This window comes from Ochlerotatus camptorhynchus, unplaced genomic scaffold (genome assembly GCF_037179485.1).
Source record: "Ochlerotatus camptorhynchus isolate MF236.1 unplaced genomic scaffold, CSIRO-AGI_Acam_v1.1 ptg000031l, whole genome shotgun sequence".
Taxonomy (NCBI): Eukaryota; Metazoa; Arthropoda; class Insecta; order Diptera; family Culicidae; genus Ochlerotatus; species Ochlerotatus camptorhynchus.
Genome location: NW_027040522.1, coordinates 618,687 through 630,820, shown reverse-complemented (window position 1 = coordinate 630,820; position 12,134 = coordinate 618,687). Strand labels below are relative to the sequence as shown.

The window sequence follows — 12,134 nt, the reverse complement described above, 5'->3', positions numbered from 1 at the left end:
AGGTTCGTGAGCATTCCTGACTATGCTGAACATTATGATAGCATCAGATTGCGGGGTTGCTAGTGTAATAGGATGCTTTGTTGATTGTTCAATAACTCTTGATTGCTTGTAATACTTATGAATATTTTAGGTGGACAAAAAGGCGAACTAAGAGGTGGACGCCTGAGATTTTCCACATTTATATCGCTGTGAAGCAACTGTTAACTCTAGAGGGAATTTACATCTGTAATGTAACCAGTTCGTTTTTTTGTTAACCTGGTTGAAATGTTTACATTTAATTTAATTATCTTAAAGATAAATCGTCCAACTCAAACCTATGTAGGGGAGAGAGGTGGGACCATCATGATACTGCCATACAATGAAACCACTGGAAGCGGATTTCGTTCTGATGGACAAGATTTATTGGATAGCAGAAGATAATGTGTTTGTACCTTTTGACTAAAGTTTTAAGATGTATTGTAGAGTGAAAAAAATTGTTGGCTCTGTAAAGTTAATACGATTGAGCTTTGTCAAGTTTATTTATAAACAACAATATTATCTGTGTTGCTCGGGATGGCCTTCAAGAAAATAAGAGTTTTAGTTTTTGCATTTGGATTTTTTTTCAGTGTATTTTTTTTATCTAATAGAATATTTAATTGATCCCCGGTCCATGAGTTGATGGATTGCTAGTGTCTAGTCCAGGTGTGGTAGCTGCCTCCCTGACATCGGTAGCATTGGTACTCAGTACGGTTAACAAGATTGACCGAAAACAAATCCAAGAGAAAAAAAAAACTTCGCTCAAACGTTATTTCCATCAGATAAATCGTTTGATAGTTGAAGTTTATTGCAAAAATAAAATCTATTTTATAATACGGCGTTGTAACAAGTTACGCTTGAGAAAAAATATATTTTAATAAAAATGAAACCTTGGGTAGTATCCAATATAAGGGAAATTAATGTATTTTCGGCCTAAATGCCCTTAATTTGGGCACATACATAAATTCAGCAATCGACTAAATTTTCAATAGCGATCAAAAATATCCTCAAGTACCGTCCCAATGACGCGTTCTTCTAGATAAAATTGATAAAAAGTAGATTTTTAGCGATGGGCCCAATCTAAGATCCATAGGCCAACATAAGAGCAATTTCTTCTATGAGTAAAGTTTTATTCATATCGGAGACAATCATGTCGTACCTGGTGGCTATTTGGCGTGAAAATGCTAAATTATTTTGGTTTATTTTGGTGTTTTTATCCAGCAAACCTTATGAGCCTCCAATTCCAATCCTCTGATGTGAAATTAACTTGTGTATTAAACTCCCTTTTATTATCATTCAATTATTTTAGAATGCAGCCTTATTCTTGAATAAACTTTTTATTCGCAACCGAAAATTGCCAGTTGTATCCTGCATGTGACGCTTTAATTTAGTGATAATTGAAAACGTTGAAGATTGTTCGTTTACCACTTTCTCATCATCAAAAAAACGCAATCGCAATGCACCTTGAAGACAAGGCCAAGTTGAAGATTAAATTTGGAGTCAGTTTCAAACGACACCACACAACACCATCGATGCTAACGAAACGGTCGGTGGCTTGTTGCTGTCTAATGCCTTGTTCAGACTGGAGAGTTATAACATGTTATAACGGTTGTCAAATAATTGCAAAACAGAAACCAGCATCAAGATAGCGCTATAACATGTTATAACTCTGCAGTCTGAACGTACTATAACTCGACACAGTACGATTAAGGGGGTACTACACTCAGGGGGCCCGGAAAATAGTCTTTCTTTAGGATTTTTTTTCGGGGCTCGATAAACATCTGTTAAAAAAAGGAAATTCGTAGGTTCATTTATTCATGAATGAAATTTGACAGTGATTTTTTTCGTTCCTATTGGACCACTCCCGTGACTGCTGCACCGCCGAATTTTCCTAAGAGGAGTGGGTTCCACTGCTCACCCATGTGAATATAGAACAAAGTTTTCTTTTCTCTTATTTTAAGATACATTTCTAATGTACGTACGTAGGATTTTTTCGATTTGTTGATTTAAAAAAAAATTAGGGACGATTTAAATATTTAGTCAATTTTCTCACACGAAAAATGAAGACAAAAGTGTGAACCAAATATCGAACGTCGGCTACGTACGCAGGTAGAAAACAGTTTAGGATATATTATTTTAAACGAATTGCAAATCGGATGAAAAGTTTTTGAGATGTCACCCATGCCAAATTGACAAATCATGACGGGATCATAGAGCGCGCGTCGGAGCACGGGCGAGGACTTTGGTTCGCGTTTCGGCCTATTACTTTCAAACGGAATGAAGGGCGGACTGCGGGTAAAGTTTCCCATAAAATAGACATTCCAAGGAATTGCTATAGACCAAAAAAAAAATCGATTTTTAGATAGGTACAGAGTGTACTACCCACTTAAGCTACGCACTGTCGCTTCTAGTTCCTCGATCACCTCTTCGTCTTTTACTCAATTTCATTATTATTTTGGAACATGTCCCCCAACTGTGAACATAGGTGCATTTCATAACTTTTCGCGAAAATTAAATCAAAATGCTAACATTAAACCAACCAAGCGTTTAGTCGATTTGAGTTGCAACGGAATCTGCTGCAGCTCCAACCAACGGTCAGTAGCATTTGAGCGCTCGATCTAACCATTTGGGTTGAAGGAAATTTTCCAGCAAGTCATTATTCGAAATGTTCGCCTTTTTGCTGCTGATAAGTGTTCTTTTGACATACTTCATAATCCGTAATCATATCAGGAGAAGTCGAGCATTTGCCAAAGATCTGCCGGAAGTTGCCCCCGAAAAGTCATTTCTTGGCATTAACTATACGCTGCTTAATCTGGACCATGAGGAACGATTCGAGCTGGTGAACAAGCTTTTCCTGCAACATGATCACCTGTTCCGGATGACGTTGGGCTCTATGCTGGTGCTGGGCGTCAGTCATCCGGATCTGGTGCAAAAGGTTCTGTCCGATCCAGATTGTTTGGAGAAACCGTACTTCTACAAGTTTATCAAGTTCGATCAAGGGATCCTGCATGCAAAATGTGTGATTAGTTTGTAGATGAGTTGAATTATAGTTGACTAATATGTGATCAATTCTAGTGAAGTTATGGAAAAGCCAACGAAAGGCGTTGAATCCAACGTTTAACCTTCGGATCCTGCATGGCTTTTTACCCATTTTTGAGAAATGTAGTCTTAAGCTGGTGGATGAATTGGGCAAGTGCAAGGACGGCGAGACAGTCAACATGTTCAAGTACACGTCGCGATGTACACTGGAGATGGTTTGCGGTACGACGTTAGGTAGTGACGTGCTGGAGAGGGACGGAAAGGACACGTTTCTGGAATCGCTGGAAGAGTAAGTTGGGGATACGTTATAGATCATCTTTGAGATGATGAATTCGATTAACAAACCAATCCCACCAAGGTGGTCATTCTGTAAAACAGGCCTGATAGGACTAGGAACTGTAATTAATAATAATTGAAATTTCACAGGAACTTAAGTTGAAAAGACGCATCTGTGTCACTTGATAAGTTATACATGTAAACCACACAAATTCAAGAAATATAGATCATTTAAGTCAAAAAAAAAGTCAAGTGATGAATTCGATTGGCTTGCAGATTACTGGAGTGCATAACGAGACGCATGTTGCACATTCATCTGTACTCGGATCTGGTCTACATGCTCACTCCGTATTATTGGAGAGAACGAAACGCTCGTAAGCAGAGTAAGTTATTCACCAACAAAGTGAGTTTCATTCATAAAAAGGGAAAAGATGGGAAACCCAATAATACTTCCAACTTTCATTAGATCCTCCAGGAAAAGAAGGAAGCCAAACGCCTATCAGTCCCTGCTCCACCGTTGGATTCTGACCCCGAGGAAGATGATTTCAAAAAACCTCAAATCTTTATCGATCAACTTCTCACTACATCCCACAGCAGCCGACCGTTCACCGATGAGGAAATTTTCCATAACGCTTTTGTGATCATGGCTGCGGTATGTGCTCCCAAGCTTTAACTCTTTTTCTGCATTGAACCTACCGAAACCTCTCTTCAATTCAAAGGGCAACGACACTAGCGGATTGGCAACGGCCTACGCCTGCCTCTTCTTGGCCATGTATCCACACCTGCAGGAGAAGGTCTACACCGAAATCATGGAACACTGTCCAACCGAGGACGTGGCAATCAACGGCGAATCGCTCAAACGGCTCGAGTACACGGAAATGTTCCTGAAGGAGGTGTTGAGGCACTGCCCGGTGGCGTCCAACATTGCACGGAAGTGCATCAAGGACATCGTAGTGGATGAAGTTCGCATTCCGGCAGAAAATCTATTTATCTTCTCTTTTTGGGCCATGCACCGAAGGAAGGATATGTGGGGACCGGATGCGGAAATGTTTGATCCGGATAACTTCCTTCCGGAACGGTGTCGGAACCGGAATCCAAATGCATACATGCCGTTCAGTGCAGGCGCAAGAAATTGTATTGGTGAGGTTTTAAGGCCATTCTTTGTAGTGTCCTTTTTCGCATTACAGTTCGTAATTCCACAAGTCAAAATATTAGGCTTTTGAGAATGCACGTTGCTAAAGCTACTACTTGTTGTTTACTGCGAAGAAGCAAGCAATGTTTGAAATTGAAAGATTTATAAACTTCGTAAATCTTGAGATTTGTGCTCTTGATATTGCCAAGTGCGAAAAGAAAAAGGACTCTACAAGGAAACACCTTAAGGAGGAAAACTTGTTAGTGAAAATGTGAAATTGTATCTTGTTTCGCCTTACTATTTTAGGTGAACGATATGCAAAGATCAGCATCAAAGTGATGGTCGTTTACATCTTGCGACGATTCAAGCTGCACACGAAACTAAAACACGAAGAGATGAGATACAAGTTAGGAATCACGTTGAGGCTGTCGACGGATCATTCGGTTCAACTTGAGAGGCGAATTATAGCTTAGTATAATGATCGCCATAATTAGCTTTTAAAGTGTGCTAGGTCAATGAAACGTGTTGAATATATTATAATAAACTCTGACCAAAACATTTGAGAGTTGGAAGCGATTCTAAATGTTTGCTGGGTTAGTTTATACGATAGATTTTTGATTTGACATGTTGCAACTGGGTTCTGTTATGATAAATTGAGCAGTAATTTTAAATTTTGCCTGTATGCAAATCAAGTTTTGGAGCACCTGTCCTTAAAATTGTACAAATTTAAATATATATCGACCAACTATTGAAAAGGTTTTTTTTTCCTTGATTTGTTTTCAGTCGTTCTTGTTTTTCATACTGAGTAACAATGCTACCGACGCCAGGAAGGCGAATTGAAAAGGCTTATCAGCTTTTGTAAACAAAACTTCATATGCCTAAGTAAAGCGTAGGAAGGGGAAAGATTTCCCAACACGATGATGACATTTATTTGCGTGGGTGGCTTTCGGTTTGCGAGGGAAGGGCTTACAAAGTTTTTATAAGAGGATAGGTCCTTTTCAACATAACTGGCTAAAACACCAACGACTCTGGGAGCATCACCACTTCTGTGTTTCTTCTCAGTGCTACAGTCCATCGCACTAGGCAACAGTTCACTGTCATGTAACAAGACTTTACTTAAATCATACCTAAATCAGAGCGATATGCTCTGAGGTAAACGTGTGATAATATGATTAAATTATTGTTTTGCAAACGTATTGTTCTTAACTGAGTTTTTTGGTTGTGATATTTTGAACCGGTAATCGTATTTTATTAGTTTCGGGCCCAGTGCAGTGTAAATTAATACAATAATTAATTTATTTTCTGCAAACTTTTTTTTTGGAATCGCTGCTGCTCTCTTTTGTGATCCGGTATGACGCGGTTGATCCATTGTTTGATGCGATGAGCTAGTTAATTGTCTTAGTGAGAGTGGTCTGTTCGAAGAAGTAAAGATACCGAAAGCACATTTGATATTGCAGTGTTTGAATGGAGCGGGAGTGATGGTGATAATGGAAGAAGTGTTGATCGTGCAGAGAGTGTGCGTGGAAGTTTCTCTCTAGATCGCCACCGGACGCTGATCATAAGTTTATTTGGGGAGTGCGTTCCAGTTGAGGGTGCTCGAATGATATATTTTTTTCATTGCTGTTTATTCGCGTTTACTACGTTTGGTGCGTTGCTCGGTTTGCGGTAGGATGCGTGAGTTAAGATTTTGTTTGCTTAACTGACATAACCCCAAGGGTGCAACATGCGTGTCGATGCATGTTGACATGGCTGGTTCTCGGCAATTAGGTTACCAAATTTCAAGATTGAGCCACTTTTTGAAAGCTATGTGTTCGGAACTGAACCACCCAAAAACGACAGCTCTGGATCGTAATCTATACTGCTGCATGGCTAATGGAAACAATACCAAGAACTAGGAAACAAACCACGGCTATTTTACATCATCACCATTAGTGCCTACGCTCGGTCGGGACCAACAGCGCGAGCGCCAGATGAGATGTCCATATGATGTAGGGGATTGCAGCGATCGAACGTAGTAGGACCCAAGAGAGTGCAACTGTTCGTATCACCGATGGTCGCCGAACGTAGGTAGATTCCTGCACAGCGCAAGAGGGAGATTTGGTCTAGGCGAGCATAGGTCACGCGATGATCAGATCGAGAGGGGGGGTGACTCTATCTACGATGCAGGAAAGATTTGTTTTGCTGTGGTTAGCTGCGCGCACGGTGAGTAGATAGAAAAAAAGATCGCTGACGATTCAGAAGATTTATGGCCAAAAGATGATGCACGATGCAAGTAAATGCGTTAAATGAAAGAAGATTTATCGTAGATTGATTCGAGCAACTAGAATTACAATTTAGATGTGACGCCCACCTAGACTTCCTCCGAAAACAACATCAGTAGACAGATGGTAAAGCTACGACAGCCAATAAATTAACCCCAAGCAGTGTTGGAGTCGACACGGAGGTTCCACTGCCAGCACGTATCGAAGGAGGAAAGCCGGCTAGTCAACATTTTGGTGCTTCGAACCGGATACTTAACCCGGGACTAGTTGGACGAAGAGTGTCATCGTATTCGTGCGGAATCGCCATCGCAAGGTAGAACACATAGGCTCCTTTGGAGTATCGCCATCGCCAACCGGCGAATAATAGGACAATCGCCGTTTCATTAGTGGACAAATTGCGCTATCGCCGCTTAGGAAAGGGGATGAAGATAGTACCCAATTTTGGAATTTGAATTCGCATTGAGGAGTGAAACCTTTGGATGCTGTGGAATCTTTTGTGGCGTTTCGTTGCATGTAGTGAAATTTGGCTGATTTTGGATCAACTCTTGGTAATCCTTAGCTACACTGGTGCACCGAATTAGCAGAAATATTTGCTTTGGTCAGGTTTTGTCTGATTTTTGTTGATAAGTTTGTCTAGCCGAAGCACTTCCTGCATGTTTACTAATGCCAACATTTCGATCCGTGTTGTTCAATCCATTTCATGAAACGGAACATCCTGCAACCTAAGGACAGCTTTCAATGCGGTTTTAAATGAAGGATGGTTTAGCGAAGCAACGGATGTGCATCCCGTATCACTCGATAACGCTGGTTTCAATCTGAAGGACGGTGGCAGAAAAGGGAGTGACAATTTACTCCCTCCCGAGTGAGTGAACTTTTGCATATGTCACTGTCGATCTAGGCTATACATAAATAAACAATTCTTTTTGAAATTCCGTACATCCTCTTCAATTAACGCTACGCAAGCCCTGTAATTTGAAGTGCTGCATATAGGGTGTTAAAGGGTGATACGGTCAAAATTTGGTCAAGGGAAAACGCGTGTAAATCGGTGAAATCGTTTATTTAAAAAATCAAATTAAATTTCTTTTTCAAGTTCAATTAGTATAAAATTCAGGAAAAATATTCAGTTAGGCTTCCGCTTTTCCAAATCCGAATTGCCGGGCCTAACGCTTGACCCCTGCCATCAGATTTTGTACAGCCACCTTGTCCACCTTCTTCGCCGCAGAAAGCCAGTTTGCCTTGAACTGCTGCTCGCCCTTAGCAGTTTTTTTGGTCTTCTTTAGGTTCCGCTTGACAATAGCCCAGTATTTCTCAATTGGGCGGAGCTCTGGCGTGTTGGGAGGGTTCTTGTCCTTGGGAACCACCTGCACGTTGTTGGCGGCGTACCACTCCATGGCCTTTTTACCGTAATGGCAAGATGCCAAATCCGGCCAAAACAGTACGGAACAACCGTGTTTCTTCAGGAAAGGCAGCAGACGTTTATTCAAACACTCTTTCACGTAAATTTCTTGGTTGACAGTCCCGGAAGCTATGAAAATGCTGCTTTTCAAGCCACAGGTACAGATGGCTTGCCAAACCAGATATTTCTTTGCAAACTTTGACAGTTTCATGTGCTTGGAAACATCTGCTACCTTTCCCCTTCCTTTTGCCGTATAAAACTCCTGTCCCGGAAGCTGCTTGTAGTCGGCTTTGACGTAGGTTTCGTCGTCCATTACCACGCAGTCAAACTTCGTCAGCATCGTCGTGTACAGCCTCCGGGATCGCGCTTTGGTCGTCGTATTTTGTTTATCATCGTGATTTGGAGTCACTACCTTCTTGTAAGTCGATAGTCCGGCTCGTTTTTTGGCTCGATGCACGGTTGTAGACGATACACCCAGCTTATTTGCGGCATCTCGGAGAGAGAGGTTAGGGTTTCGCTTGAAACTACCGGCAACTCTCTTTGTCGTCTCAGTGGCTTCCGGTTTTCGATTTCCCCCCGATCCAGACTTCCTGGCTGTCGACAAACGTTCCCCAAACACTTTAATTACATTTGTAACGGTTGATTTGGCAACTTTTAGCGATTTTGCCAACTTTGCGTGCGAGTAGCTCGGATTTTCGCGATGCGCGAGCAAAATTTTGATACGCTGCTCTTCTTGCTTGGACGGCATTTTGACAACTGAAGAGTGAATTCCAAAATCAAAATAGGAGCAACATTCTACACACACACACCTTCAAAATGAGGGGTGTTCAGGTTTTTTAAATGCAAAATTGAAAGAAATACGTCAAGTTGATATTGACCAAATTTTGACCGTATAACCCTTTAGTTCTCCAGGTTAGTTACACGGTATATGTCCTACCGACGCTAGCGATACGGGTATTACATAGCCATCATCTTCGCACTGCAACCGATATAAACACGTTCACATTCTCCCCGATCAAGGCAACATTTAAACCAATTTGGTGTGGGATTCATTGGATATCATTGGATTGATACTGATGTTGGTACCTCCAGGTAGGTTGCCACAGTAAATGCCCAGCCAAGGCTTGGGTTTCTCTGGATATTACACCCCCGTTTTTTACTCTTCTATGAACTTCAACCTAAAATTGAGTGATCCACACCGAGGCAAAATTTATGTGGACCTTTTCCTACTTTTGGTTCGAATTTGGATTCATAATAGAACAGTTACAAAAGTATATGTGCGCCGAAGTGGAGACTATACGCAGAATACTACACCACCAGTTTCTATACCGGTTGCTCGGCATCACATCATCATACCACCCACAACCCGGAAAGGATCCTCATCCTTGAAGCAACTGAGGGACGATTTGAAATCCTCCTTGTGGGAAAGATTTAGTTTAAGACTTCGAGGATGAGGAGAGTTATTATGGGAAGCTAAGCATGCACTTGAGCGATCGCTACTATGAAGCCAAAACCTTTCTGTTGGACAAAAGCAGTGTAAGGAAAATATCAAAAAATCAAATCTCACCAACGCCCAAGATCACGCTTGATTTTCGTAGACAAAAATCAACAAGCAGACAACTGCGGTAGATTTTGCAAGCTGTGATGTCGCAGCTCGGAATATCAAGCTAACAAAACTCACCAGCTGCAAATCTCAACAAACTGTGGTGAGATTGAGTTTCATGATTTTTGCTTTTCACCCGAATGCAACCGAAACTTCCATAACTGCTGGCTACAGTCACATCGTGTCTGCCATCGGTGAAGAGTGAAAAGAGATAGTAAACTATACTTTCTCTTTCTAAGAAAACGATGTGCAACGGAATCATTTTTGTGTCGAGTCAACTCTCAGCTTGATTTTTGCACGTTGAGAATAGTATCGCAATATCGAAGAAGCTTGTAAAATCAATCTTCTTTTCTTTATTTAACGTCAGTCTCTGTTCCGCAATCTAGTGCCAATCACCGACGAACATCGATTGCCATCCATTGACGGCAAGCGAATATGCAGGAAGGCAGCTTCCACACCTGCGTAGGATATCGAACCCATTCAAACACACATGGGCCGGGACCAACGGCTTTACTTCCCTTCCGAAGGAAGACGTGACCAGAGATTTTTATGCCTCAGAAATATCCCACCGACCTCGGCTGGGATTGAACCCAGACCCATTGGGGTGTTAGAAAGCAGTCACGCTTACCACTACACCACCGGCGCCGGCAGTTGTAAAATCAATATCAAGCATGATATTTTGTGCGCATGAGAGCGGGAAATTATCAATTGGTTTCTGATTTTGCCAACACTGGACAAAAGTAAGGCCCTTCGTATTTTTTCAGAGTTGGAACAGTCCGCCCATGACCAAAGAATGTCAGGTGTTTTTGATCATGTCCAGCTACCGCAGATCAAGCGCCAATCATTCAACGGTGAATACAAAGACTGGTTGAGCTTCCGAGACCTGTTAACCTCGCTCATCCATGGAGAAATTTCATTATTTGAAGGGGTGTCTTCAAGGTGAATCAAGTATCAGGTCCAGGCTACCGTTTTCCAAGCAGAAGTCCAAGCAGTTCTTGAATGTTCTAAAATTTGCTTACGTAGAAGCAAGCAGGCTCAATGAATGAGATTTGACAATGATTTCCGAACACTGACTGAGTGGCAAGAAAACGGTCCTCTGGATGTCTCTTCTATCTCTTAACGTTATAATTTCTAGAATTACTATTCAATTTTAAAAACACCGAAAGTCAATTAAGAAACAATGTTGTAAACTAATAACGTTAATTGAGTGAGTGAGTGAGTCAGTGAGTGAGTGAGTGAGTGAGTGAGTGAGTTAGTGAGTGAGTGAGTGAGTGAGTGGTGAGTGAGTGAGTGAGTGAGTGAGTGAGTGAGTGAGTGAGTGAGTGAGTGAGTGAGTGAGTGAGTGAGTGAGTGAGAGAATTCTGAAGAATCTAAAAAATTGAAAGTTTCTACCATAAAAAATATATAATTAATTAAAATAGTGGATTCAGATAATTACCGATTTTAAAAAACATTTGATACCAGTAAGCTTGAAAACAATGTGACAATGCTGTGCCAGATGGTGATTCAAAGATGGAACGGGAGTAGTATGGTAAAATCAAGTGTGTCATCTGGGAGAAATACCCTGCGGAGTTGAGCCTAGACATGTATATAGGTGTGCGACGTGTTTACATGAACGTGGCAAAGCTATATCCCTGTCCGCTTAATTTCCTCAATAGTTTTTTTTTCCTCTGTTCGGGACCTAACATCACTGCAACCAGTAATTTGATCTATTGTAGTATATCCCGTGTCCTTAGTTTAGTGCATGTCGTATTACTCCATCACTATTGAGATATGATGAAGTATTCGATTTTTTAAAGTTGTCATTCTTGAATTTATCTCAAGGATCCGACTCTAATTAAAAGGTCCCACTATTTATACCCTTCAGAGTGTTGAAACACCTTCCAAAGGCGCGCCCCTTTGTCAGTCAAAATTGGATTCCTTAGCAACAAAATTAAGGAATGACACCGATAATGACCATGCATCAGAACCCTAGTCTTAACCACTTCACACTAGGGAACAACGAATAGAAGATGAGGAATCACATAGATTAAGACTAACTGACTCATTTTTCCTTGTTTTAAGATCGTCCTCGGTGGAGAAAGCCGAGTCTAGTCACTATCAACAAGGCATAAAATGTCATCTCACTGCGTCCTAGCAAGAAGAACGGTCGACTTGTTTCGCGCTCCGTTAATTTGGAAGTTTTCTCGCTATTATCTGACGTAAATAATCAGTTTTTTCTCGCTTAGTGATTCCTGGCATAATTCCCGATAAATTTATCAAAAAGTGAGTTTTTTTCTGAGAAGAAAGTGTGTTTTCGGCATCATCGGAAGGAAAATTGTTTTTGCGATTGCCAATTCGCCAACCATTTTGCGCACCATCGGTGCGTGGTCACGCATACCTGTGCACACGGATCATCGTCATCGAGTGTCA

At 41.2% G+C, this 12,134-nt stretch overlaps 1 protein-coding gene across 1 annotated transcript; it reads left to right on the top strand.

Annotated features, from left to right (window-relative positions):
- The first annotated feature begins 2,680 nt into the window (after nt 1-2,680).
- LOC135708517 (cytochrome P450 4c21-like) lies at nt 2,681-4,935 on the top strand. The gene is made up of 6 exons (XM_065230631.1): nt 2,681-3,032; nt 3,091-3,343; nt 3,607-3,733; nt 3,797-3,982; nt 4,050-4,470; nt 4,769-4,935. The coding sequence occupies exons 1-6, from the start codon at nt 2,681-2,683 to the stop codon at nt 4,933-4,935; spliced, it is 1,506 nt and encodes a 501-aa protein (XP_065086703.1).
- The last annotated feature ends 7,199 nt before the right edge of the window (nt 4,936-12,134 follow it).